Source organism: Choristoneura fumiferana, chromosome 14, assembly GCF_025370935.1.
Source record: "Choristoneura fumiferana chromosome 14, NRCan_CFum_1, whole genome shotgun sequence".
Taxonomy (NCBI): domain Eukaryota; kingdom Metazoa; phylum Arthropoda; class Insecta; order Lepidoptera; family Tortricidae; genus Choristoneura; species Choristoneura fumiferana.
In genome coordinates this window covers 6,790,746-6,818,693 of record NC_133485.1, presented here as the reverse complement: position 1 = coordinate 6,818,693, position 27,948 = coordinate 6,790,746, and the positions used below count along the sequence as shown (strand labels likewise).

Below are 27,948 nucleotides of genomic sequence, written 5' to 3'. Positions count from 1 at the left end.
CCAAAGTACGTGTAGTCTTCGCCTAAAAAACGTACTCCATGTTCTGCAGACAAGAAACCGTGGTCGACTTTTTTCCCCACGATAAACGAAACTTAAACTCCAACCACTGAAAAACTTTATATATTTAGTCGCCTCGGTTTCCTTTTGCCCGTTCGTTCCCTTTGTTTAACAGCGCGGCGATTTCCCTGTAACTGGTTTTTTTGTAACCATCCTTTTTGTTACAGGAGTGGACGACACACACAAATTCCTGGGCAACGAAACGCACACAGACTACTTCAGATTACTATTAAGAGACGGGAACTATTTGCTCGTCGGTGGCAGGTGAGTGAGAGAGAACAAATTTTTTTTATGTAGCCCGTAATTTGTCCCACTGCTGGGCAAAGGCCTCCCTTTTCCTCTGCCACTCCCCTATCGAGAGCATGCTTCTGCCACTCGAGCTGAAACGCAACACATAATTAATGTACAAAAATAATTAGTTAACTTTTTATTAAAGTCTTAGGTATTGGGTGATTCAGGAGACGTGGCCAAGATCAACCCTACACCCTCAGTAATACGATGGATCATTCACAATCATAATTAAGGAAAACCCCGCACCTTTAATTGCAGAGTGACCATACACTTAGTAAATAATTTGTTGCTTTTTGCTTTCAAGTAGGTTACTTCAGGTTTGTTTTATGAAAGTTCCGCAAAAAACATGGTTTCATAGAAAATTGGGAAACGAAACAGTTTGACAAGTGAAACAGATAGGTATCGTGAGTTGGGAAAAGGCAAGAGAACCGTTCACGTGTCCTGAATTGCCCAGTATTAGAAATACCTAAGTTATTTTTGTTCCCCAGTGAGTAATAAGATATTTATGGGTGATATATCCTATGCATTAATATTGATATGGCTTTTTGCAGAATCATGACTCCTAAATCGGTATAAAGTCATTCAAAATCTCCTTTAACACTTATCGCAAATCTCTTAGAGATTGTGGAAAATCGATCCACTTCATTGTCGGTCCGGAATACCAGTAGTTTAAATTCAATTATAATTTTATGTAAACAGCCTCGCTTAATTGTTTGAGAACTTATTATAAGCCAACCCTTTTGTAAGTCTCAATGAGGAGTTGTCTAAAGTTCACTTGCGAGTAACTTCGAGGCTGCCGATTAAGATCTAGCTAGAACAATTATATTATGAACTCAAAATTCTTAATTATTTTCCAGCGAATAAGCTAGTAGTACTTACTGCGTCATACACAGAACTAACCATAAAAGGAATAGAAATATCGTCGACATCGCCACTTTTTTGCTTCTCCCGATCTTCGGAAATTTTGGCTCGAAAAGAAAATTGTAAAAACAAAATCAAAATTTGTACAGTAAATATCTGAGATTGATAGTGTTCTATCACTCTACTTTTACTATTTCTAGTTAGAACTTATATGCCTTATGGTATGTTACAGTAAGGACAATTAGAGCGAATGTCAGTGAATAGTGAATGTTATGACCATTTTAAAGAAACAGTCTAATCCTGCCGTCGTATTTGAAATAATTATGTCTGCAAAAAATGTATTATTTTGCCACTAACACTGATAAGACAAATACTACTAGAAACACAGGGATACTTACAACATACATATCTGCGTCTAATACATACAATAAAACATGTATCACGATTTCTTATTTATGTACACACTTTTATAATTTGCCTGTGTTCTAATTTCGGTATCATTAAAAATAAGTAACAGCGAGTATTTAGCATGGAGTTGTCTTTCTCTTGCTTGTAAAGCGGGCATTGTTGCATCTATTTGCTAAAACAAAGTTTACATTCAAAAAAGTTAGGCCACCCTTAAACCACTGGGTAAAAACGTGCTGTATCTCACTGTGACCGCAGCTTTAAAACTAGAATGCAGCTATCTGTCTCTTTCTTATTAAGTGCGGAGGAATAGCGCCGTCTCTTTTGCATTTATAAAGAATTTCGGCTTGTGTTTGGAGGAGGCAAGATGACTTAAAAACACCCCTCGCGCCCAACGGCCTACAGTCGCCTTTTTATTACGGGTTTCAGCTGGGGCGATGTCGATAGCGATCTATCGGTAAACTGTGCTAAATGTGATGCGACACTGTTTCCAATAACTATCCTAAGCTAGCTACAACATAAAACAGTAGAAGACGGATGAAAAACTTGAGAATTTGACATAGTAATACTAATTATTGCCATGGTCAAACATTTTATGTCAAAAAATTACAGCCAGGCAGTTACGCTCTTTTTAAGAATGAAAATCCGATATTTTATCTGGCAAAATCTTGCCGTTTGATTAGTTTCCGAAAATCGTGAAATAAATAAATAGGTAATTGAATTGTTTTTAGTTTTAATAATGGCTCATTTAAAAGTATTCGATAAGGTTTTACCCGGGTAAAAGAACTTAGGGATGCTCAGGTGTAACAATGAATGGAAAATATTTATCGATATACATCTCTACGTAACATCACTGGGAAACACATCTGCTCGCGTTATAGAGCTGGTACACCGCTGCTTACTTACATAGCCGCAAATTTTATCCTTCCTCTGTAATATTGTAGTTCTTTCATATTTGTCGAAGGGCCTATATTTTACTCAATTTAATTAAAATATCCACTGCTCTCTTTTTGTTGTTTCTTTCAAACTAAACCAAATGGTAAGAAAAACACTAAGCGTAAGCACCAAAATTGTGTGACTGCAAATCGCTCAATTGACCATTTATGTTACTTAGTTAGGGTGCTAAAAACAGTGTTTTTTTGATATCCGTTTTCTTCGGCAGACGCCTCAGTTTATGGATATGAACTACCTGATAATTAACTTTTTCGCGAAATTGGACAGTCATTATTAATTGTTAAACTATAAAATAAATAAACTTGACAAGTGACATTGACGTAACACATGAATCAAAAAGCATCAATAAAATCCACATATTTAACTTATTTTGCTGATTAGTTATGGACTTAGAAAAAAAAACATAAATTAAGGACCTTTACGCTGTTTTACTGCTAATAATTAAGTAACTTAACTTACTTCTTGATTATCTTTTAAACAGTAAGAGTTAGACCACAACAACCACAATGTGTTCTAATTCCAAATCCATTTCGAGGAATAGGTTTATTAAATCATTTTATCACATTTTAGTAAAAAAATACTAAATGATCGTGTGTATATTTGCAAAATAACGTTGACCTTTGTTTGACCTTCATCGTGAATAAACGTTATGTAACTAAACCGCCTAAGGTGACAGATGAAGATGACACTACGTTTTTTTATAATTGTGACGGGCAAAGATACACGTAGCTTTTAACGCCATGGCAACTATGGTTAGCTATAATTCCGGTAACTTATAAATGGGATAAAAATGTAAAACCCAACTAAAACCAAAATTCTTCAAATAGATGGTAAATTGACCTATTTTACGACAAAAAAATATAAAAATACTTAAACATTCTTTTTTGGAGACCAATGCCAATTTAACTTGCAAGATTTCACCCGAACATACATAGATAGATACATAAAAGACACATTGCAAGTTAAATAAAAGCTTTTAAGAACAGTTCTCGGGTGAACCTATGAGCCACCGAACATCAGTTCCTGTACCTCATCTGCGCAACTACGACCACTCTAACATTATATTAGGAAGATAGCCTTGCTTCTATCCCGACATCAATAGGTATATAAAAAGTCTACCGCAGTCGCTCACTGTTGCATACTCGAAACTGCATCCTGTGCAAAATTGCACCGAAGTTGTTTACCTGAAAATAAGACTCCATTTCTGCGTCAACCTCTAGCCATGCAAAATTCGCCGAGGTGTGCCATCGGCGCTTGGTAGCTCAGCGCCATCTAGAATTCCTGGACATTATTAACGCTACTGTTTAAGGTCTCTGCCCACTACACTGTATCATAACATGACCGTAATAGGAACGTGTCAGGCCAAAATATATTTCATCTTTTATATTCGGAAAGTGAGGCAAATCATACATAATCTAAACAACAGGGAGGAAAACTTCCTTCCCAAGGGTAGATATAAATTAAAAAATAAAAAGGCATGGATATCAATGGAACACATACGTATTCAGCCTATACGGCATATACATGGTATAATTATTGTTTTTTTTCTTAATTAGTCATATTACAAATTCATTTTAGTGTTTTTTATTCGATATTTTTTTTCTGATCTTTCATATGTATATTATATTACTTTCCTTGTAGTCGAAATGAAAAGCAGAGTGTTTAACTCGGGAAAAACACCAATATCGCATATCGCACTCGAAATATTGTTATTTCGTGTGATATTCTTTGTATTGAATAGTATGTCCACTAGCAAGTTTCTTAACCAACCGTCGCCTTCGCGTGCCATGCACGGCATTGGACGGAGCATCAAAAACGGTGCCAGACACGCGTCGTTGCCAGAGCGGTGCGTGCAGGCGGCGGGTTACAACCGCGTATGATGACCGTTCTAAGCCCGTTATAAACACTGCTAGCTCTTGCACTCTCGCCAGTCTGTTACCGTCAGTTTTTTGAAGAACATGTCAATAATGAAAGACGAAAAATTTATTGAAATCGTCCGTAAACAGGAATTTATATACATTATATAAACGCGGATGCTACGGGTATGATGCGCGGATACTACGGGGATGATACGTGGATTCTATGGTCACTCAGCCCATTATGTAAACACGAGTATGACACGCCGTTGACATGTTGTAAACAGTCAGGGTCGCGTTACATTTCGTGCCTGGTACGTTCCTATTAGTCATGTATACGGGCAGAGACCATTACTTCCATCTTCAAAATTTTCATTTCCAAATTTAAACTTAAATTCGTACGTCGAGGTACGCTAGAACTATACGGATGCCGTCGCATCGTATAATTTGAAATATTCATCCGTCCGTGCTAAGTTTGCATTTCTTTCCAAATCAGATTTACATGACAATGGTCACGTCGCCCGATGAAATTCTCATTGCTGGGAGTTCACAGCGACGTTTTATTAAAGGGAGAGGATGCAATAAAACCAATGTGGTCTGGACGGTTACATGACTGGTGGACAAAGACCAAGTATGCGTTAACACTGTTTTCTTTGTGTTTTATTTGTCGTTAACACTTTCATAGATTTTATGCAGTTTTCAATTGAGTTTACCGCTATTGGTTACGTCCAGGTTTAATGTTGTAGAAATTTACGAAATTAACCCTAATTCTATAATCTTTTAATGCTGAGTCTTTGAGAACTTCTTATCAGAAGTACTATATTAAAAACCAAACTCCCAAAAAAATGCGGAAGGGATACTTGTATTCCTTTTAAAATTCTTCACTGCCTATTTATTTACGCCGTTAACATCGCGTTAAAGGAATTGAACAGAAGTAGTTTTTTATGTGACAGTATTTTACAAGATCCATATAAAAATATATATTTATAAAAGTATAGTTGGCAAACGAGCTTACGGGTCACCTGATGGTAAGCAACCTCCGCCGCCCATAGACACTATTGGACACTCGTCAAGGACCACTTCACAAAACTCAATGGTATCGATTACTCCACATGCTTCTATCATCAAATTAAAGGGTGACTGGTATAGATCCTGATTACTGGTCATCATCATCATCATCATCATCATATCAGTCGTAGAGCGTCCATTGTTGGACACAGGCCTCCGCCATAGACCTCCAGTTGCTTCGGTTGGTAGCGGTCTGCATCCCAACATGCGGCTTTAACCAGGTCATCCGTCCATCTGGACGTTCTATGCTACACTTGATTCCTGGTATTCGCCGTTTGTTTACATGTATATTTTGTTCATGTACAAGCCTCTACGATAGGACAATTTCAGAGTAACTTTAGCTTTTCTAGACTATCCGCTGTATTCTGCGTCTGCAGTTAATTTAGCCGGGCCTCTGCGTCGAAACATTATTCCGCGCCAACCCCGTGTAATGTTATTCTACTATAGAGGGTGTGAGCCTCTTTTGTGCCCTTTTAACTAAATTAACGTTGTCCCAACCAGACCATCCGAGGTATTGCAACAACCACTCTAACAAGAGCCCTGCGAACGAATATTTTTTGTTACGTGAGATGCCAGAACTAAATGGATTTGGTGGCGTATGTGATAGCAATTTCTACGGTCTCGCTTACTCCTGTTTGTATGGTTTCCTTAATAAAAGGGTAACATTATTAAATAGATCGGTTGATATTGGAGTGTGTGTTCTTTTATGGTTACCGCCGACATCCTTGCTAGTCTCCAAATGTTAACTTTTTGTGGTTACTCACACAATGTAAAGGTAGCTGCTATAATTCATCAATACACAGCCTTCAAACACAAGTTTATCTCCAAGAAACTACCATATTATAAGTACAAACCACAATCAGTCCTAGAAAATGATAGCTATAGGATATAATGGAATAGAACCATCATAACGGACAAAATGATACACTAAAATAGACCAGACATTACAATATTAGATAAACACAATAAATCAGTAACCCTCATAGACATTGCCATCTGTAACACACACAACTTACTAACCACACACACAGATAAGGTTACCAAATATACAGATCTTTCAGTTGAGATAAAAACACAGTGGCAGGTTCATAGCGTAACGACTGTTCCGATAATTCTTTCCACAACAGGCGTTATTGCAAACACACTCCATGCTAGCTTCCGCGCTCTCAGCATACACACTAGCTCTTATAGAAAGATGTCATCTGTCAATACATGCCGCATAGCACGCAAATTTTTATCCATATCATAATTTAACATTAATATAAAAAGCACTTGGCTTAGGCCCGTGTAATATTTTACCTCCTAGGAGAGATTTTGTAACAACATACGTAATATCATGGGACACTTATTAACACCCATTGACCTAGTCCCAAACTAAGCAAAGCTTGTACTATGGATACTAGGCAACGGGTAAACTTACTTATATAGATAAATACATACTTAAATTCATATTAAACATTCAAGACCCGAAAACAAACATTCTTATTATTCATACAAATATCTGCCCCAGTCGGGAATCGAACCCAGGACCTCAAGCTTCGTAGTCAGGTTCTCTAACCACTTGGCCATCCGGCCGTAAATATTTAGCGATTGACAATGAATCCAAATAAATATACTCTATAGCCACATCAATAGTATAGCTTGTTGGTTGAAATTAATGTCACACCCGAGAATTGGTCACACTTTAAATATTGTCAATTACCTCGAAGTTTCGGCCACTTGGCGGTCATTCAAGTCAATTAGTAAGTGAAAGTACCTACTACTAATTACTTAACCTAAAAAAAGGAAAATATGCTAGCTTGTTTTTGACTGTACTTGTGGCCATTAACTCATAAGCTACATACTCGTATACGTATATGTAAAGTCAACTATAAAAATGTCGGTGGGGCCAAAGTTACAAAAATATAATATAATGCACTGAGGTAACATTAAGGTCGTGTAAACATATTTTTGACACTTAATTGATATATTTGCAGTCGACTGTACAAGTAAACCAGGTTTCAAATCAATCTGATCACTAAGGCCGTCTTGCAGGAAAAAATAAATCTAGATTTAGTAGTTAATCCTGGCTTAAGCTTGACAGTTCCATACAATTTGACACTACTAAACTGAGCTTAACGCTAACTCGAGATATATGTGTTTACTGCAGGTGGGCCTAAGAGTGGATCAATTGTGACTTATAAAATTTGATTAGACATATACCCACAATCACCGAGACAGATGAAACTAAATAAAAGCTTGTATTAACGTGTAATGCGCATAGTATTATTATAATCATCATCAGCCGGAAGACGTCCACCGCTGAACAAAGGCCGCCCCCTTAGAACACCACAATAAATGACAACTCTCGCCACTTGCATCCACCGGTTGCGCGCAACTCTCACGATGTCGGTAGTTCACCTAGTGGGGCCTAGTGGGAGGGAGACCAACGCTTCGTATATAATGCGAATGACAAATAAAAACAACAAGCACATAAAAACAAATTCGCTTACTCGTATTAAATAGATTAATCTAATCCTACAATTAACTAAAACATACCCTTAAATGCCAGTATAGGGCAAGCAAAGCCTTGACAAATAAAGATAAAGCCGGGTTCACACGAAAACCTGAATAAACAAACTGTTGTTGATTAATCGTGTTCATACCAGCTCTGTTTGAAATCAATTTCGGGTACGAAAATCAATTTGGCGAACAAAAATACCATACGTTAAAGTACCAAGTCTATGAACGAAAGCCTATTATTTTCTGCCCGTACAATTTTAATTTTGTATCCGATATTCTTTAGTGTTACGAGAAGCAGTCTTTTGTAGTAAAGTATAAAAGCGTGTATTATATACCTAATGTTGATGAAATATTTTAATAGAGTTTAGTTTCTGTGAAGAAACTGAATAAATAAATTTGACACGGCTCAAAGTCTCTAAATTTAATACGAGTATATCAACGGTTCTTGGATTAGTTGATCAGACTATACCTATGTATCTACACACCAAAATTCATCTAAATCAGCTCAGGCGTTTAAACGTGAAAATACATCAGACAGAGAAGCAGAGTTTAAGTAAGAATTTCGAGTAAAATAATAAATTAAAAACAAATGTAATTGAATGTATTTATAGTATTACTTTCAATTTCTATCAACTGATAGTGGCGTCCGAAACGACCTATAGCGAAAATTCCTATCAATCAAATCCCACCCAGCCTTTCCTCAGACGTCCTAATAAAAACAAAGAGACACGTAGATTTCTGTGGAAAAAAAGGAATTAAGGTAATCATCTCATCCATCACTGGTGGGCAACACCCAGAACTGCCCCCGAGGGACTCTCCCGGCTTTCTTCACTGATTGTGACGCATTCGGCGGCCCGCCATTCTTGACAATCAAGCGATCCTGTCGGGCCTATAAAAAGTATGCTTATTTAGAGTTTGAGAATTGAATGCTTTTTCAGTTTCTACTGAGACGGGAGCATACAGAGAAAAGGCTGAGGCTGGATATTGAACCCGATTTCTTGTCATCCGTATGCCAAGCAATTAGAATTATTTAAAATGCAAAGCGAAATTTTCCAGGAGTTCTAACTGTTCTATATCTCGTCTTACACGCGATCCATGTAAAATCTCTGGACCAAATGACATTCTGCTAGCTACGAGTAAAGCATACGTTATGCTGCCCAATTCATACAGCGATTTCTTTCCACAACTAATGTCCAAAAAGAAAAATGTCCAACAGCGTAAAAAGGACCAGTTAAGCTATGTGTTTAAGAAATCTAACAAATCTACCTACAATACTTTATATAAAAAAAATACTGTTTCAATAACGTATAGTTTTAATGATTGGACAATTTTATCATTGGTAATTTTTATAGCGGGGCAATTTAACTCGCTGGTCATATTATTTTATTAAATGTTAGAGTTGTTATATTTTTTTATTGGGCATATAATCTTATTGGAAATTGCCTTTGAACATTCGTCTGTTTGGACATTACCTAATCATGCAAAGACACATTCACGCGTATATTTAAATTAAGCAACACAATTCACTACCCTAACTACATCGTGATTGCTTTATTAATTCAACATGTCTACCCATAATACGATAACATTTCCTTTAAATAAATCCCAAGTCTATAAAGCAATCGAAATTCTAAAACACGGTACGGAAACAGCTAATTTAGTATATTGTGCAAACAACGTAGGAGAAGGGCTAAGTTCGCTGCAGGGGCAACGGTTCCCTTCAATTAGAATTAACTAAATGCGGAGGGTGTATGCAACCTCCTGCTGTTGCGTAGAATAACGTAATTTAGCCCTGTAACTAGTATTCATCAGGGCGGTAAAGCAAATCCGACAAGCAGCCTTATAGACTTATACTGTGTCATATTGAAGCACGCTATTGAACAGTTTTTACTTATTATGTATCTTGGCGTACACATCGCTTGAAGAACAGAAAACCGTTGAGGGAGAAAATGTTCTTGAGCAGCGACCACGAACTGGGGACGCAACGTCAGTAGGTCTCTCACTAGGTGAAACATCGACGAACTAAAGTCCCGGGTGAGCAAGGAAATTCTTTTAGTTCATTGATATGGACCTCCGCAAAGTAACGCCTGATTCAATAATAGTACATTGTGTCTTAAGGGCGGTAAATAAGGAATTACGAACGAGAGTCTATTAGAAGCCCGAAGTCGAAGACTGAGGGCTTTAATGAGTCGATGTTCATAATTCTAGTACCGCCCGTGCGACATACAATGTTTTTCATCACATTTGCGAGTAAAATTTTATATTTCTAAAAGAAAAAATATAATTCTTCCAAATATTGGCGATACCTTAGGCTGTGCTCTTGGCAGCGCCGCCCTCTACCTCCCCCTCCCGCAACATGCGCCGCAACGTGCGTGTGCATGTAGACCATGTAATCCTGCATCAGGAGCGCGCGCACGGGCACGGCGCAGCGCCATCAGTACGGGCACTGACTCATTTACCGACCTTGGGCTTCATGACAAGAAAATGTGTACGCAGAATTACTCATTTACCGACCATGGGTTTCATGACAAGCACATTAAGGTCGAGGGTTTTATTTGGGGGGTTGCATCCAAGGTAGCCTGCATGTTATGACACTGTTTACGAGCAAGTGTGATGAAAATTATTGAAACATCGACATCGCGAGAATTGCTGGCAACTGGTGCACGGTCAATGCAAGTGGTAAGTTATCATTCATTGTGGCGCTCTAAGGAAAAGACTTCTGTTTAACAGTGGAGGTCTTCCGGCTGATAATTCTATAAAGATGATCTTCGCGGAAGCAAGCGAAAACAGTATGGAGGACAAGGGAAAACCCTAACCACACACACAGTCACAAAATTTAAGAATAAGTTTCCTATCCTGAACTACCTATCACAACCAGTGTCAAAACTATAACGATTTTTAACAAACAATAAACGTTTTCTATTCTATTCTATTTACAAGAAGATTCGCGGAAGAATCGGGGTAGACCGATACAATATTCCGAGTGTGCTTACAGCTAAGCAGAAATAAAGTAAGCACATTCATATTCTCAAGATTGCCAGCGAAAGTAAACTCCAAGAAGCGTGTAAGTAAAACATCATTATTATTTCGTTCATACCCCAGCGTTCTTTCGCTAAAACAATACACGAGTCGTAGACGCAATTTGAACCGATCCCTGGAAAAGTTTGTACGTAATGCCTATTTGTTTTCTGGCCTAAACAAATAAAGTAGTTTAGGGGGAAACAGATCAGTTAACTTGTTAAGTGTGTAAGCATGCCACCTCCGTGTGCCTGGATTTGTTGCGAATTGCTTTGGCTGTTTACTGCCAGACCGTAGTCCAGGCGCCGAAAAGTTCTATAGAGAATGGCCATGACTCGCTGTGGCTAACCACCAACTAAATAAGTACTATTTTTCGAGTGTCACAGTGGGGTCTTCTTTTTAGTGAGATAGTGTGCTAGCATTATGGCTCACTTTTCTAAATCATTTAAGTGCATATGAATGAGGGAGTTTTTTTAAACAAATCTAAAATCAAGAACATTGAGAAAATCTAACCTAACCAAGTTCCGTACCTCAGGGAAAAATAAACCATTCCTCGCTGTCCGTTTGTTTGTAATTGCCTTTTTTTCTTAAGAACTTATCTACAATCCGTTGGAGCTGTGAAAAAATTTAGGTTTCGAAGTAAAAATACTATACTGAACCAAATATAATATGGAATTAATATTTTATATTTATTTATATAATTCAGTAAAGAAGTAAAACTTTATACAAGTAGGCGAAAAAAGGTCTAAAAATTACTGGTCCACAAACAAACTTACTTTTTCGTGGAAATACTAAAGTACCAACTTGTTTTGTAAACTTTTAAAAATTTGTAAGGAGTCCGACTCGCACTGGGGTCAGTTTTTGCAACGTGCTATGGTTTTGCAATGCAGAGCCCTATTCATTTGGTATATTATAAATCATGCATCCAGCCAGCCGTTGCTAGCATAAAGGCCCTAAATAGGTACGCTGGAACGGAGTGTGCCCTAAATTACATTAAAGGATGGCGCTTATCCCCGATATTTGGGGTAATTCGGTAAGTGATTGACGTGTTTATCGTTAAATATTGAGCCTGCCTGAGAGGCGAATTACTAAATCCAACGCCTCAAATGACGGCAGTGAGGACGTAATCTAATACAGATCCTCGCCTGAATGTAGACAGATAATTATATTTTCGTTGACGGGTTTGTGGGTCATTTCCATTCAGTTGCTTGTTTTGACCGTGTTCCGGGAATTATGAATACTGTAAAGGAGTTTAGGCATAGCGACGATGTTTCGAATGTATTTGATCCTTACTAAATGACATTTGTTTATTGAGGACTTGTACATTTAGGTAATCGTGTAAAAGAAATGTTTTTAACCCCCAGAAGAAAGGTGCTATAACGTCTATGATACTGCAATGCCGCGTAACCAACAATGGCTAATATGCCGTACCTAACCAACATAGACTTTTTTTCAGGAGAGCGTTAAAATTAAAATATCTTTGCGTTTATATTATACTGTCCACGAAATCTCAATTTGCTACTTTTTGTAGGTTACGCGGCATTAGCCATTGTTGGTTACGCGGCATTAGCCATTGTTGGTTACGCGGCATTAGCCATTGGTGGTGACGTGGCATTAGCCATTGTTGGTTACGCGGCATTAGCCATTGTTGGTTACGCGGCATTAGCCATTGGTGATTACGCGGCATTAGCCATTGGTGGTTACGCGGCATTAGCCATTGGTGGTTACGCGGCATTAGCCATTGTTGGTTACGCGGCATTAGCCATTGTTGGTTACGCGGCATTAGCCATTGTTGGTTACGCGGCATTAGCCATTGTTGGTTACGCGGCATTAGCCATTGTTGGTTACGCGGCATTAGCCATTGGTGGTTACGCGGCATTAGCCATTGGTGGTTACGCGGCATTAGCCATTGTTGGTTACGCGGCATTAGCCATTGTTGGTTACGCGGCATTAGCCATTGTTGGTTATCGCTACCGTACCGCTATGTGTGTGGATCTGTCTGTGGTATTATACTTCCCAAACGGATAAACCAATTTTGATGCGTTTTCTTCAAAAATTCTGATTACGTCACGCTACGCCAAAAACGTTAACCACGCAAAAGAATAATATGGCTTTGTTACAAGCATCTTCAATAAAACATTAAGTATACTAGTGCACTGAAACTTTACAAAAAAACCCCTACAGCCCCCCCTCCCTATCCCTACCTATCTCGGAAGCTATGACTTAGGATCGTTATCTCGAAGCTGCTTTGGGGGACCATATTATCAGGGTGAAGAGGAAGATAATTCACACGCAGACTTTGCCGAGTTTTATCTCATTTTTGTGGTCTGGCTGTGATGTTTGCTATATAGTAATCTGTGGTAGTTATTATGGGTATTAGGTAAAAAGTAAATAAGTATTATGTGCGTTCAATGTATGTATAGTTGACCAAGAAAAACTTTATCTCGATAACGTCCGTAAAAATCGTCATTACTATTACTACTATTACTACGTATCAGAAGGCAGGAAGTGCGTTGTTGACGATCAATTCAAAATAAAGAAAAAAAATGCTGGAGTGCTGAACTTGCATGCAAATTTCATTATAGTCGTTATCAACTTTTTTGAAACGTAAAAACACCAATAAAAAATTAAGACAATACATTATACATCAGATTAAAAAAACATATAATACGCCAACGTATTTATTTGTGTCTGTACTCTGTAATAGTTTTATATGTTTTGGCTAGAAATGTAATTGATAAAAAACTTGGTGAGAATATTGTTAAAAATGCAATAATGTGTTTGGTTTTATCTATAGTTTAATTTTTCTCTATAACAGAGGCCGTATTGCCTAACGTTTCTGACGCTCGCGATCGCAATCAAATGACAGTTTTTGTGTTCGAAATCTGTCATTTGATCGCGATAGCGTCAGAAACGTTAGGGGATACGGCTACAGGTCTGTAACTTAATAATTAGGTATGGCGATACAATACAATACAAATATTCATCACAAATCAGTACGAAAAATCTATACATATACTACACATACCTTCAGGGTAGACAAGAGGCGGTCTTACTGTTTAAAAACGATCTCTTCCAGACAACCATTTGTGTACATAGATCTTAAGATTATGTCAACAGGTGGCGGACACAGAAACAAAAAAAAAGAACAAACAAAAAAAAACATTAATATCAAAATAAATACAAATGATATACACAAATACATACATATCATATATAGTAACAACTAAAAGTATAGTCAGCAAAAAAGCTTGTATTAAAAATGAAATGTTTACCAAAAACTTATTTACCACTGAGATGCATTTAAACAAAACTGAGAATATTTTTTTTTGTTTCTTTATTTTTTAAAAAACATGAACGCGGTTGTTGATAAAGAATACCATTAGTCTCATTGTATCTAACACTCAAAACGCGGCCAAATAAAAAACGAAATACGCCGCGCTCTTTAATAAAATACCCTTTGGTGTGTCACTGAAATGACACTTTTCATTTAGTACAATTTCAACAAAAAAAATTGCCACCCATCTCATTCGCACACCGTAAATCATGAAACCGTCAGAGCGAGACGACAATCGAGCCTGGAGGCTTTGTGCGGTCGGCATTTTGAGCGCTTTTAATTAAAATGCTAAGAATTTTGTATTTTGTATGCGAACGTCGGCGTACCCACCAGTATAATGAGACTTGCATTCTCTTCTTTGCCACACTCTTCCCTGCTAAAATTGGCGAATTTAAAGGGTTCTCAGAGCTTTTCTAAACTGGTCGTCATAACTGAAAGGAGGACTCTGATAAAGAGGGAATTTCATATGAATTCACGTTTTTGTAAAGAAAACGTTGTTTTAAAGTTGATCGAGCTCCGCGAGCCATCTATGTGCTACAATGTGATTTGCATACAAGCAAAACGGTAAAAATTTGCAGAGAATATGAGCTGGAGTGTTATATTTTAATTATTTTCAGTTCGTTAGGTAACGCCTCTGTGTGAATGGGACCATTTAAATGTAATGTTTATATAGTTTTTGTTATTTTGAATAACATCGACTCAATATAAGAAATAACAAGACTACAAATTAAACTGTGAAATAGGATTTAATTTTATGTTCATTAAGTACTATTACTATTATATTAGTGTTTTCGTGATCTTGAAACCTTCACCTAGCACGCCTTGTCATAGGATAAAATTCAACTTAGGTATACGGTACCAATGTCAGTAACTAAGAACATACAATAACAAGACATAAATATTTATTCGCAGCACAAGTATATTAAGATTTTAAAGGGATTACCTATCTTTACGTTCAATACAAAATGATAGCATAAATTACAAAAACCAAGTACCTACTAAAAAATGTGGAAACACTTTTATCGTCACAAAACTTTTCCCAACCAATCGGAGCGGTGCCCCAAAACGGGAAGTTAAACCATCGCGAAAAACATACAAACGCTTACGGAATAAACAAACATTGTCTCAAGGTAACATCATAAATTCGATGAAATAAACGATGAATGTTGTTGGAAAACAATTGCAATAAATCTCGTCGCATGTGAAGCACAATTTCTCAGTTGGAGGCCGGTGGCGGGGCGAACTTTTCCAATATTGACGCCAGCCGTACGCCATGTAAAAACGCTCCGAGACGCCCGCGTATATCAGCCAATCCTCGCTAGTGCCCATTTGACAGTCAAATGCTGATGACAAACATCGCTTGCGCCACCCAACTTTATTGCTAGCGTTTAAACCTGCCTATCGCGAGTTCGGAAGTCATTAAAGTCTAAATCTTGCGAGGTTTGCGGCATGCTTGTCGCCTTGCGAACCACCTGAATATTGTGGCCACATATTATGGCCGAATTGCAAGTACATTCTATAATTTAAAGTGGATTAAATTCGACTTGCAAATAAAACTAAAACTGAAGGTACTTAGTTGGAATTTCATTCGGCTAATTAAAGAGTTTGTAACTAGAAACCGTCTAATAATAATACCTAGCAAGTAGCAAGTCTGCTAGGTGCAAAAAACTAGGGGTGTCAGTGTTTTAGCTTTTTAGTTAGAAGTTCGTAACTAGGAATCATCTAATGAGTGAATAGGCGATTCGCTAAGTGCAAAACAACTAATCCAAGTAGTCAATATTTTAGCTATTTAGAAATGAATTCATAACTAGGAACCATTTATGAATGAATAGGCGACTAGTTAGGTGGTAAAGCTGAGGGCGATAGTCAGTGTTTAGCTATTTTTTGACCCGCCAAAAAGAGAGGCATTTAACTTAAACGACCGCGTTCGAACTGGCGGGATTTTATCCGATCCAATTGGTTTTTGTATTCGACACACGCGTTCCGTGTAATAGAGTCATCCTTGAAACTAGTTTCCCGTCACTTCAACCTTCGACTATTTCATAGATTTAATCGAACATGCAATATTTTATAGTTAACGACATGTTGGTTCGTTGATGACGCCACGGGAAGTTTACTAACGATCGAGTGACCGGATGCGACTAACTAGCCCCATGTCTTGGCTGGTCAACGTTGTCGACCTAATTAATGTACAAATCGTTGCTCCAGTTGCCAAGCCAAATTATTACATAAATATATACCGATGTTGGTAATTCTGTCATACAAATGAACCACAACATTTTACCACATATATGTTGATACCTCATATCTGTACTGATGGACTGTCTTGCACCTCTGATAGTAGAAGAGCCAAGTTGGTATTAACCTCCGCAATGTCAGGACTTGAAAATATAATGTGTAAAATATCGATTAAAGTTGATAATATCAACCATATACCAACCATGTTATTTATAGTACCGATCTCATTTCGCGAAAACTATGTACGAGTATAAACGGCATAATTTTTGTATGTACACGACGTTGATGGTAAATTTATTGAATTGGGAAGAGAGAGAGTTTCTCTGGTTGAGTTCAAAATGCTCTCTGTAGTGTGTCACTCCACCACCACTGTGGTGGCGATAGATGGATGTGTGTGTTCTAGCTATCGTAAGACCATGGGTAAACAAAGTAATTGGTTATAGTTTGATTCATCCGCAAAGTAACACCTGATTCAATCAATTATTTGCGTATAAATATTTTGCCTTATTCCCTAAATATTGCAATCTAATTTTACTGCATTATGCATCTTCTCAGGTGCACAGCTCAAGTGTAAACACACTCTTGTTTGCGGCCTGCTCTCGACACAAGCACGTGCCCCAATGTTCTATTGATATTGTTCTAAACGGAACTCGTAAAGTTTTCCAATATCGAACCGTGTCGAGTGCAAGCAAACAAATTGCATCTGTCGCGGGGTGAATTCGACTGCGTTCAAATTTGAATTCTCTGAGAGGTGCTCACAATAGTATACGTTACTCCATATGTGGGGTACAGCTGCTTAATGTTTGAATAGTTTAATATTGATCCCATCTAGTATTGAGAGATATCAGAAAAGAGGGTTTCCTAGGGAATTTTCAGAGAGCTTTTCCGGACTTATTAAAATCTTTTTGCCCTTTTTCTTCATCTTATTAAATTATACTATGTACCTACATTCTGGCTAATACTTAAGAAAATACTTGTTTAGCAATCTTGTTACTGCACGAATGATGGTTGCCTACTACTGCAGAAATCTGTCCAGTTTGATTTTCCTACTAACATAACCGCTAAAAATTAACCCAATTTGGGTTAATTTTTAGCGGTTATGCATTAGCATGGAAGCATAAAATCATTGAACCCTTTTCGCCCAACATTGGATAGAGACGTATCAATCAATGTGGATGGATTGGCTACTGCAGTTTCACTGCGGATGTTTCGCATGTTTGTGAATGTTTTAAACTCGTCTGCTGGTTATTTATCTATAAAATACTTTTAGTGCAGAGCAATTATGTTAATCAACATAAGTCAGAAGATGTTGTAGCACCGAAGCGTGCGTAGCTTATAACTGTTTCAAAGACTATTCAGGAGTGAGTAACACAAGCAAACATAACCTGACCTCAAGTTTCCCAACCAAAGGTGTGGCTAAAGATTTAGGGGAGGGGGGATCCCCATGACAATGGGCAACAGGTCTTACGACCGCTGTAATTGACACATTTAGTGTATTTAAAATGTTTAGATTCATAAATACCATGATGAAAGTATGTCCATGAAATGCAAAATCTGTGGTACCTAATACGCCCGTAGCATTCGAAGACATACTTTCTTTTCTTGCCTTTAGAAATATTATACTGAAATAAGGAAGGCCTGCCACTAAACACAAAACTCGTAGCGCTGCTAAACTATGTAGGGACCAAAGATGATTCAGCCACAAAAACTATTTAACAAAAGTTAGATTACCTCACCAAATTGTGACCTATCATTATTCATTTCAGGATATGAATTAATTTTGGCTGGAACGTTATTTAATTAGAAATAGTACCCATTTTCATCGCTATTCGTAGCCGATCGGTATTTCGAATGATGAATGTCATGCCCCAACTGTGACATTGTACAATCCTCTTTTGATTGGACACGCAACGTGGCACGACTATTGTAACGAGAAATAACTATTAAATAGATTGTATACGACTCATAATGTATTAGTTTTCTGCCACTGATGCAAAAATAAAATCAAAAATATTTTTATGATTGATCTTCATTCCCTAATCTAACTTTATCGGCTTACAAAACATGGAAGCCCGCAAAAAATGTTTTCTTTTCCACTTTTACGGTACCCCTAAACTAGGGGACTTGATCTCGATAAAGTCAGTTTGTTAGACGACACAAATTAGATACGCCAATAATATATTCTTTCGACGACAATTCCTTTGTCTCCCCTTGTGTTTTGGCTGCGTTTTACTGCACATTGTTAAGGAATGTTTTATGGACCCTCAGTAATCCACCAGACTTACCCGCATCCTAATAGAGAAAGTCGTCGTTAAATTTCGACAGTTGCGATTGTGAATGTTTTATTGCGACCCAACACCTTAAATTGAAGCCGAAGTCCTGATTCTTTTATACAATCAACCACTAAATTCTATGAGTATATCTCTACACCTTTTATGAATATAACTATAGTACCTAACAACAAGCATATAATGTAAATTAATATGATGTGTCTCGTAGCGTCCTCAAAAAACAGAAAGTTGAATTAAGGCAATCATATTATTTAATATGTAAATCTCGTTTTAAAAGCGCCACCATATTTGATGTTTTCATTTCGCTTCGATCAGCGGGCGCGAGTCCGGTGTTTATTGATGAGTGCGACTCTGATTGGCAGCTGGGCCGCTTTCATTTGACAAAATTAATTTATTAACACAAATAAAACAATGAAATAACTCAAATCCGACTACAACAAATCTCGGCAACAAAAATAGAAACGTATTACAGCGACAAAGAAAATACACGGTCACAGCATAGACACGGAAATAATCGTAACTTCAGACCATCAATCAAATGGCGAGGCACCGTGGAATGGACAAGAGAACACAAAAAAATGAGCAAGTGTCCGAACAATAGATGGCGCTGACGATCCGTCGCACAGCGCGGCCCAAGATGGCCGCCGCCTTTTGGCGGGAGTCACTGAAGCGTGTAATTGACAAAGGATGTGTCTTTGTGTTGGCCCTTGGGCTAACCCGGCGAGCTGCCAAAATATTTTACAAGAATATCTGAAAATATTCGAGTGGCGGAGCGTCGTACAACATAATGCGATGTAGACGTGATTTGACTGAACAATAAACAATAACGTCCATCCTCCATCCATATGACATATTATTCCAATCCATTTGTTTATTACGCCCACGCCCTACATAACCTAGTTAAAACCAACTGTCAGTGCTCGAATCGTGAGTGCCATACACAGTCGGCTTGATTGCGCGGCGCCACTTCGTTGCACAACAAAAAACGGTTAGCGCATAAAATATGAGAAGGGCCTTACTGCCCACAAATTGGCTGTCTACTCGTTATTGTCGGCAAATTAGAGACATTTCCCGTTTTCCTGCAAACAACCCCTGGTACGGAATGACAAAGAAATGCATTATTCGCACACAAGACGCAGAGCGAACATTGTTATGTTACTTAGCGGCATCGTAATGGCATTATCGCTTTGGCGTTCGCTGGGAACGTGGCTTTTGTTTTTAGTTTATTCTAATAAATTGGGTCGTATGACTGGGCCTGTTTAATAAAACGATGTCTCGTTAGAATTCGTCATATCGAAATGCTTTATATAAAAGCAGTTCAATGGCGTATGTGTGAAGTTGCTGCTCTGAACGAAGTCCACGCAAAAACTAAAACCCAAACTCTCTTATTCAGAAAAGAAGCTTAAACCCAGTAAGAGGACGCATATAAGTCAGAAATTACAATGATTTGAGACTGCTATTTTGATTCCGATGCACTTCTGATATCTATAATAAACTGCGCAGGGTTTTTTTTCACCATTCAGAAACTTGTTTATCGGTCTCAAGCGGCGAATTCGTTCGGGCGACACTACCAGTCAAGTTGGGCTGAAAGTTCAGTGATTAAAACTGGAAGCATCGCGGCCGTTTATCCTGGACACTGGGCACAAATGAAACAAACACGCTCTGTAGAATTACTAAACAGCACTTTGAAACTAGTTCACAGAACAGAGCGAAATTAAACTTTTACGGTTATGAATGTGGTAATGATGAAGTTTTGTGGGTTTTTTTTTTCAACGTTAATTATTGGACAGCTAATAAAAAGCTATTTAAATACCTAACTGAAAGTAGTAAAAAATACTTACCTATAAAACTAACTTTATTAGAAACACAAATTTCCAATAGAGTAAAAGTAAGTATGATATGTAATGTACTCTTTCATAGATCCATATTATAACGATTCATAATCATAGCCCAAATCATTTTTATCGAGAGACGTTGTCGAATTTACTAAAAGAAATAAAAGACGCGTGTAATTTCGAAAAATGACAGCCAGAACTTGGCCAGAACCTTACCTTCTAAGCATTCGTCTGGCTAAAGTTTAAGAAAGCATTAAAAGCTATGTGATTTTTGTGTATTTCTTTGAGTCTCGCGAACACATTCCACTCTTAATACAGAGCGTAAGAGTAATAAAAATTTACCATAAGTCGATTAACTTTTAACAAATGTATTAAGCCATCAAAATCACGATTAAGTGTCGCCGACCGATCGAGTTGCGTCTGTTAAACCTGAAAAACATAATTTATAAACACCGGCTATTCTTAGAGTTATAATTGAGAAAGTTTACCTCATAATTTCTTTAAATTATCAAATTTTCGTGCCAAATATCTTAATTAAGGGGTGAAACGAGTTTTGTAATTATGCCAGAACGCAGGTATGCTTTGCTTAACTTCATAAATTGCGTCAACTTAAGTCAGAATTTACTTAGAAATCCTATCTGGCAATATAGATACTCGTCTATACTTAAATCGATTGGTGGAAAATCGCTGATGCAATTATGTTCGTAACAGCGTAGCGTTTAAGCTAAGTTAGGATTTCATAAACTGCATTCAATGCTGGTTACCGCGAAATCTAACGAAGCGAGTATTTAAGGTAATTCTAACTTCATTCAATTTGCGACCTTATCTCGGCACCGTAAGCAAGCATTGCGGCGCGGAACTGCACGGAATATATTGCGTCTACGGGGTACTCCCAAAACCACTGAAAGCAACAATCGTTCCAACAAACTTCACCTGAAATCTCCAACTCCAAGTTGTTCGATTAAAACCACGAACAAACATTATGCTTATAACTTTGAGGCCACATGTTTCCATCTTAAAATGAACTACCTTGATCCCCGAAATAAGCAAGCACTGGGGATAGAACGAGGGCCTTCTGTTGTTTCGTGAGGGGTCACCACTATGTGGTCGAGGCCTGGGCGAGCCTATTAGATGGAGAGTGGCCACGGTAACAAGTCCGTAACGATTGTTTGAAGAAGCCTTTTTAGAACTCAAGAGACGCAGTAAAGAAAATCCTTTTCGACTTTTGCTTGATTTTATTGTTTTAGGCCGTTGCCAAACAAACCTCTGTATTGTTATTTAATTTATTTTTAGAACTTGCTTTTGAATGTTATTGTTTGGTTACCTGCCACGTTTGGCCCAATACTGTTCAACGAAACATGGGCAGCTTAAATGTTTCAGTTAACAGTATTTTATCTAACCAGCCTTGTGCCAATCTGGAAATAAAAATACATTCATTTTGACCATGTCTATCGTATTTTTAACAATAGAAACAATAACCCTACCTATCTATTTTATACATTTGACGCGTAGTCGTACAACTATTTAATTATCTATTTGCATACAGTACCATTTTCAAATAATTCACTTAGTCACGTGTTTATTCATTGTCGGCGGCCGATCGTTAAAATTCCGCCAGATCACGAAATTCCTAAGGCATTTTTCGTGAAATGCCGCCATTTCATGAATTGGCTAAGGGACATCCGCCATATCGTTCAAAACTCACCGTTTAGCGATTTGCCTAGTGACGTTTAGGCAGATCATTGAATTCCTAGCATATCATGAAGCGCCGCCATTTCATGACTTTGGCCAGTTTAGGCAGATCATGAATTCCTAGGCGTGTCATATTTGAACTAAAGCAATTACTTCGCTTCCGTTAACATTTCCGAAAACATTGATTAATGTCCATTCTGTTTTTTTCTGTAGCCAGATACAGTTGCAGGCAAACTCCGCGATTAATGAACTTAAAAGCTAGAATTAAATTTAACATGTCTTTAGTATTAAGCTCGAGCAAAACTGAATCGTGTACAGTCACTTCTCTAACAGATGCATGCGCACTTTTTCATACTTGGATTCAGTTTCTTCGATTATCCATGCGAACTTATCACTATCACGTGTTAGGCACGGGCCCTACACAGCGCTACGTCATCGCGTCAGCACCTCGTACGACAACTCAACGTCACGGCGCAACGTCACGACACTACGTCACCACGCTACGTCGCCGACACAGTGAATTAGGCAATCAGTTTCGAACTAATTACAAAACCAGTGTGCACAGTGACTCGCGGCCTTTCGACACCTAACATCGGGTCCTATAGGACAACACGAAACCATTCGTGATAGTTTAAGTAAAACTTGTATTCTTTTATCATTAAATTTTATTATATTAAATCCGCAATTATAATTCATCTCCTCCGCTGCTGCCCCCTCCATAATTGGCGCAGTCGTGAGTCGAGCCGAGTCGGTACGCGAAATCTAACATCGATATCCGTCCTGATCACGTTCTACGTGCACGTTGGCTCTTCAAAGAACCTGAGCAGCACAGACGAGGAGACCATTTTGCCGCCTGAGTAAGAGGAAGAAAAGTGACATCGTGAAATGTGGTGGTGAGTACACATAGGGTTTGGTTGCATTCCTGTGTATTTCCCAATATCCAAAATTTTTCACCCACTTTCTGCCCGATCTCGGGTGTGCGAACGAAAAGTTCTGCGCACCGCGCGTAGCGATTCTTTTAGAAATTTAAGTAGTATACCAGAACACGAGAAAATGGGAGAAGTAGATATAGATGATATTTTTAAAGCCCTTAGAGTAGTACCAGAGTTCGATGGTAATCCTAATGTTTTGGTTAGATTTCTTAATTTGTGTGATAAAATAATTACGACATATGTGAAACCAGGTGCCGGGAATGATTTAAATAATTTATCCATATTAAATGGAATTTTAAACAAAATAACTGGTTCCGCAGCGCGAACCCTTGCCACCAATGGCATTCCTGACACTTGGGCCGGGATTAGAGAATCACTTATAAATAATTTCTCTGACCGCAGAAATGAAACTGCGTTATATACAGATTTGTCTATGATGACGCAAGGTCGTGATACTCCCCAAGTATTTTATGAAAAATGTCAGCACCTACTGAGCACCATAGTAACTTACGTTCAATTGCACGAATCCGTAGAAACCACCATATCAGCGAAAAGAGAGTTATATAAGAATCTAGCTTTGCAAACATTTTTACGAGGCCTATCTGAACCTTTAGGATCCCGCATTAGATGTATGAAACCTAGTTCTCTGGAACAAGCACTCGAATACGCACAAGCAGAGCTCAATGTAATGTATTTACAAAACAAAAATAAAAACTACGAAATTGCGCAAAAACCTCAATTTTTCCAACAGTTCAACACTAACATTCCACAGAGGCCATACAATAACAACACGCAGCATCTTCAGCAGCAGCGACCTGATAACAATACTAATTTTTTTAGACCTCAAACTAACCCACAGCAGGCTGGCCCATCCAGGACTCAGCAGATGTTTCGAGCATTACCTCGTTCTAACATGTCCACAGGGTTTAAGATTCCCCAAAGACCCATATTTCCCCACCAGAATCAAAATTACCCCAGACCTATGAGCGGTATTAGTCATCCTGTAGCCCGCACTCTAGCCCCAAGTAGAAACTGGAATCAGTACCCACACCGTAATAATAACAATGCAAATACAAATTTACATGAATGCCTATTTTCTGACGAAAGCTACGTTGACAACAACTATTATGCTGACTATGACTATGACTACGACCAATCCCCGGAGTTATATGTACCTTCCGATGATGTCGAACAGATAACTCAAGTTCAGGAACCGGACACCGTAGCTGAGACCCAAGATCCTCAAAATTTTTGCAAGAATGTTACGAAAACTTTACCCGGATAGAAATTAATTCACAAAATCAACAACAGTTGCCCTATGTACAAATACAGAACCCACCTTTAAAATTGCTTATTGATACCGGCGCGAATAAATCTTTTATCAGTCCCGAAGCTGTCAAGCAATTTTACACCGAATATCCACTACAATACGATCCATTTGTTGTGACAAACATACATGCATCCACAATCAATGACTACTCTATAACGATCCCGTCTTTTCCAGAATTTAATAGTGATCAACCGCTGAAATTATTCGTTTATAAATTCCATGACTACTTTGATGGTTTGATTGGCTGTGATTTGCTAGAACAATGGCAAGCCGTGATAAATTACGGAACCCGACAGTTTAGAACCCCACAAGCTATAAACCCGATATGTATGTACACCTCCGGTAATATAAATTTACTTGAATCCGTAATACCCGCAAATTCTTCCATACTAGTAGAAACCCCAGTAGATGTCCAAAACGGCGACATTTTCGTGGAAAGGCAAGTACTTTGTAATTGCATTATAAGTAATTGCATCAGTACCGCAAACAATAACAAAGGTATTGTCGAAATCACCAATCCGTTCCCACATGATGTAATATTCACGCTAACCGAGCCGGTTAACGCTGAGTTATTTAATTCTGAGACCAGGTGTCGTCGCAGTGATGACTCACAGCGAATTTCGCGAGTTGAACACGTGTTATCTCGGTTGCGCACAGATCATTTAAATACAGAGGAGACACTCAACTTAAGGAAACTTTGTACCAAATACGCAGACATATTTTACATAGAGGATGAACCTCTTACATTTACCAATCAAATAAAACACCACATAAAAACCACAGATGAAGTCCCTATTCATAGCAAGACATATAGATATCCGTACATTCACAGACAGGAAGTTAAAACACAAATAGCTAAAATGTTAGAACAGGGAATAATTCAACCATCAACATCAGCCTGGAGCGCACCCATTTGGGTAGTCCCAAAAAATCTGACGCATCCGGAAAAGTAAAGTGGAGATTAGTAGTTGATTTTCGAAAGCTAAATTCAAAAACAATAGATGATAAATACCCCATCCCCAACATATCAGACATCCTAGATAAACTAGGCAAATGTCAATATTTTACAACCTTAGATTTGGCAAGTGGCTTTTACCAAGTAGAGATGAACCCTTCCGACATTCATAAAACTGGATTTAATGTTGAAAATGGTCATTACGAATTTCTACGCATGCCAATGGGTTTAAAAAATTCCCCGTCCACATTCCAACGCGTAATGGACAACGTATTACAAGGATTACAAAATTCTATCTGTTTAGTATATCTGGACGATATATTAGTCTTTTCCACTTCCCTTCAGGAACATATAATCAATCTGGAAAAAATATTCCAAAGACTAAGGGAATCGAATTTTAAAATCCAAATGGATAAGTCAGAGTTCATGAAACAGGAAACTCCTTATCTTGGGCATATAATTACTCCACAGGGCGTAAAACCCAATCCTGATAAAATTTCAGCTATAAAAAAATATCCCTTACCAAGAACTGCAAAGCAAATAAAGCAATTTTTAGGCCTACTTGGTTATTATAGGAAATTTATTCCGGACTTTGCTCGCATAACAAAACCTTTAACTCAGTGCCTAAAGAAAAATAAAGGCGTAAACATTAACCAGGAATATATAGAATGTTTTGAGAAATGCAAGACTTTGCTTATAAATGACCCCATATTGCAGTACCCAGATTTTTCCAAAGAATTCATCCTTCGAACAGATGCTTCTAACGTTGCCCTTGGTGCCGTCCTCTCGCAGGGACCCTTAACTTCCGATAAACCTATTTCATTTGCGTCCCGTACATTAAATGACAGCGAATTAAACTATAGCACAATTGAGAAAGAACTATTAGCGATTGTGTGGGCAACTCAATATTTTAGACCCTACCTCTTTGGTCGTAAATTCAAAATTATAACCGACCACAAACCTTTGCAGTGGATGATGAACCTTAAAGAACCCAATGCCAGAATCACCCGATGGAGCTTGAAACTATCTGAATACGACTTTTCGGTAATATACAAAAAAGGAAAATCTAATACCATCGCTGATGCATTGTCACGTATAGAAATACATAACGAGGTCAGTTCAATGATAGCAAACTCACCTGAAACTCCCAATGTCTATGACTTGGAGGACAGACAGACAGAGACAAACCATACAAGCAACGAAAGTCCAATTTTAGAAATTCCTATTTCTGATGATCCACTTAACAAATTTACTAGACAAATAGTTTTCCGCATCATCGACCGAAAATCACGTATCTCTGATACCCTAACAAAGCCATTTGAAACACATTTAAGGACATACGTTGAAATCTGTAAAGAAAATTTGGAACTGGAGTTAATAACCGCAATTACTAAACATGTTGATCCTAAATATCGTACAGCAATACTAGTCCAGCCTATAGAAGAAATGTATACTATAGTACCTATCATACAAAATACATTCAAAAACACGTCCATGAAATTAGTATTAGTGAAATCTGAAATAGAAAATGTTTCCAATTTTGAACGACAGCAAGAAATTATCCGTAAATACCACGAAGGTAAGACAAATCATCGCGGTATAAATGAGTCATATTTAGCATTAGCACACAAATATTTTGGCCAAAAATGCGCGACAGCATTACCAAATACATAAACGAATGCATCGTGTGTGGTCAGCTAAGTACGAACGTTGCCCGATTCGACCGCAATTCCAGGTAGTGCGCCGGCAACAAAACCTTTTCGTTACCGTCCACGCTGACACATTTACTGTTGAACGCGAAAAATACTTAACAATAATCGATTCATTCTCTAATACGCACAGGCATACCGGTTATCTGATGGCACCGCACTTAGTATTGTAAAAGCCTTATTACAGTTTTGCACTCATCATGGCCTGCCTTTAACTTTAGTAACGGATCAAGGTACCGAGTTCACGAACCAGCTAGTTGCAGAATTTCTAAGAGTTCATAAGATTAATCACCACAAAGTCGCGGCGCATGCACAAACGAAAATGGCATTATAGAAAAATTTCATAGTACTTTCCTAGAACACTTGCGAATACTAAAACTCAAAACAGTAGTGAGCACTCGAAACATTTAGTACCTTACGCTCTATTGGCATATAATAGCTCAATACATAGTTTCACTAAATGTCGACCCTATGACTTAATAAACGGACACTCGACCCACGAGACCCTATTGACATTGACGTAACAGAACTTCTATTGCAGAACTATATTAATGACCATCGTAACAAAATGAAAACTGTTTATAACCTTTGCATAATTCCTGTTTAGAGCAACGAGA

The 27,948-nt window shown here is 38.0% G+C and overlaps 1 protein-coding gene across 4 annotated transcripts in view; it reads left to right on the top strand.

The window, feature by feature from the left end:
- Sema1a (semaphorin 1a) overlaps window positions 1-27,948 on the top strand; it is a 462,244-nt gene that overhangs the window by 394,825 nt on the left and 39,471 nt on the right. For all 4 annotated transcript variants that reach the window (XM_074097330.1, XM_074097329.1, XM_074097331.1 and 1 more), the window contains exon 3: window positions 225-321. In XM_074097330.1, coding sequence (XP_073953431.1) covers window positions 225-321 — 97 coding nt within the window. The remainder of the gene's footprint in view (window positions 1-224; window positions 322-27,948) is intronic.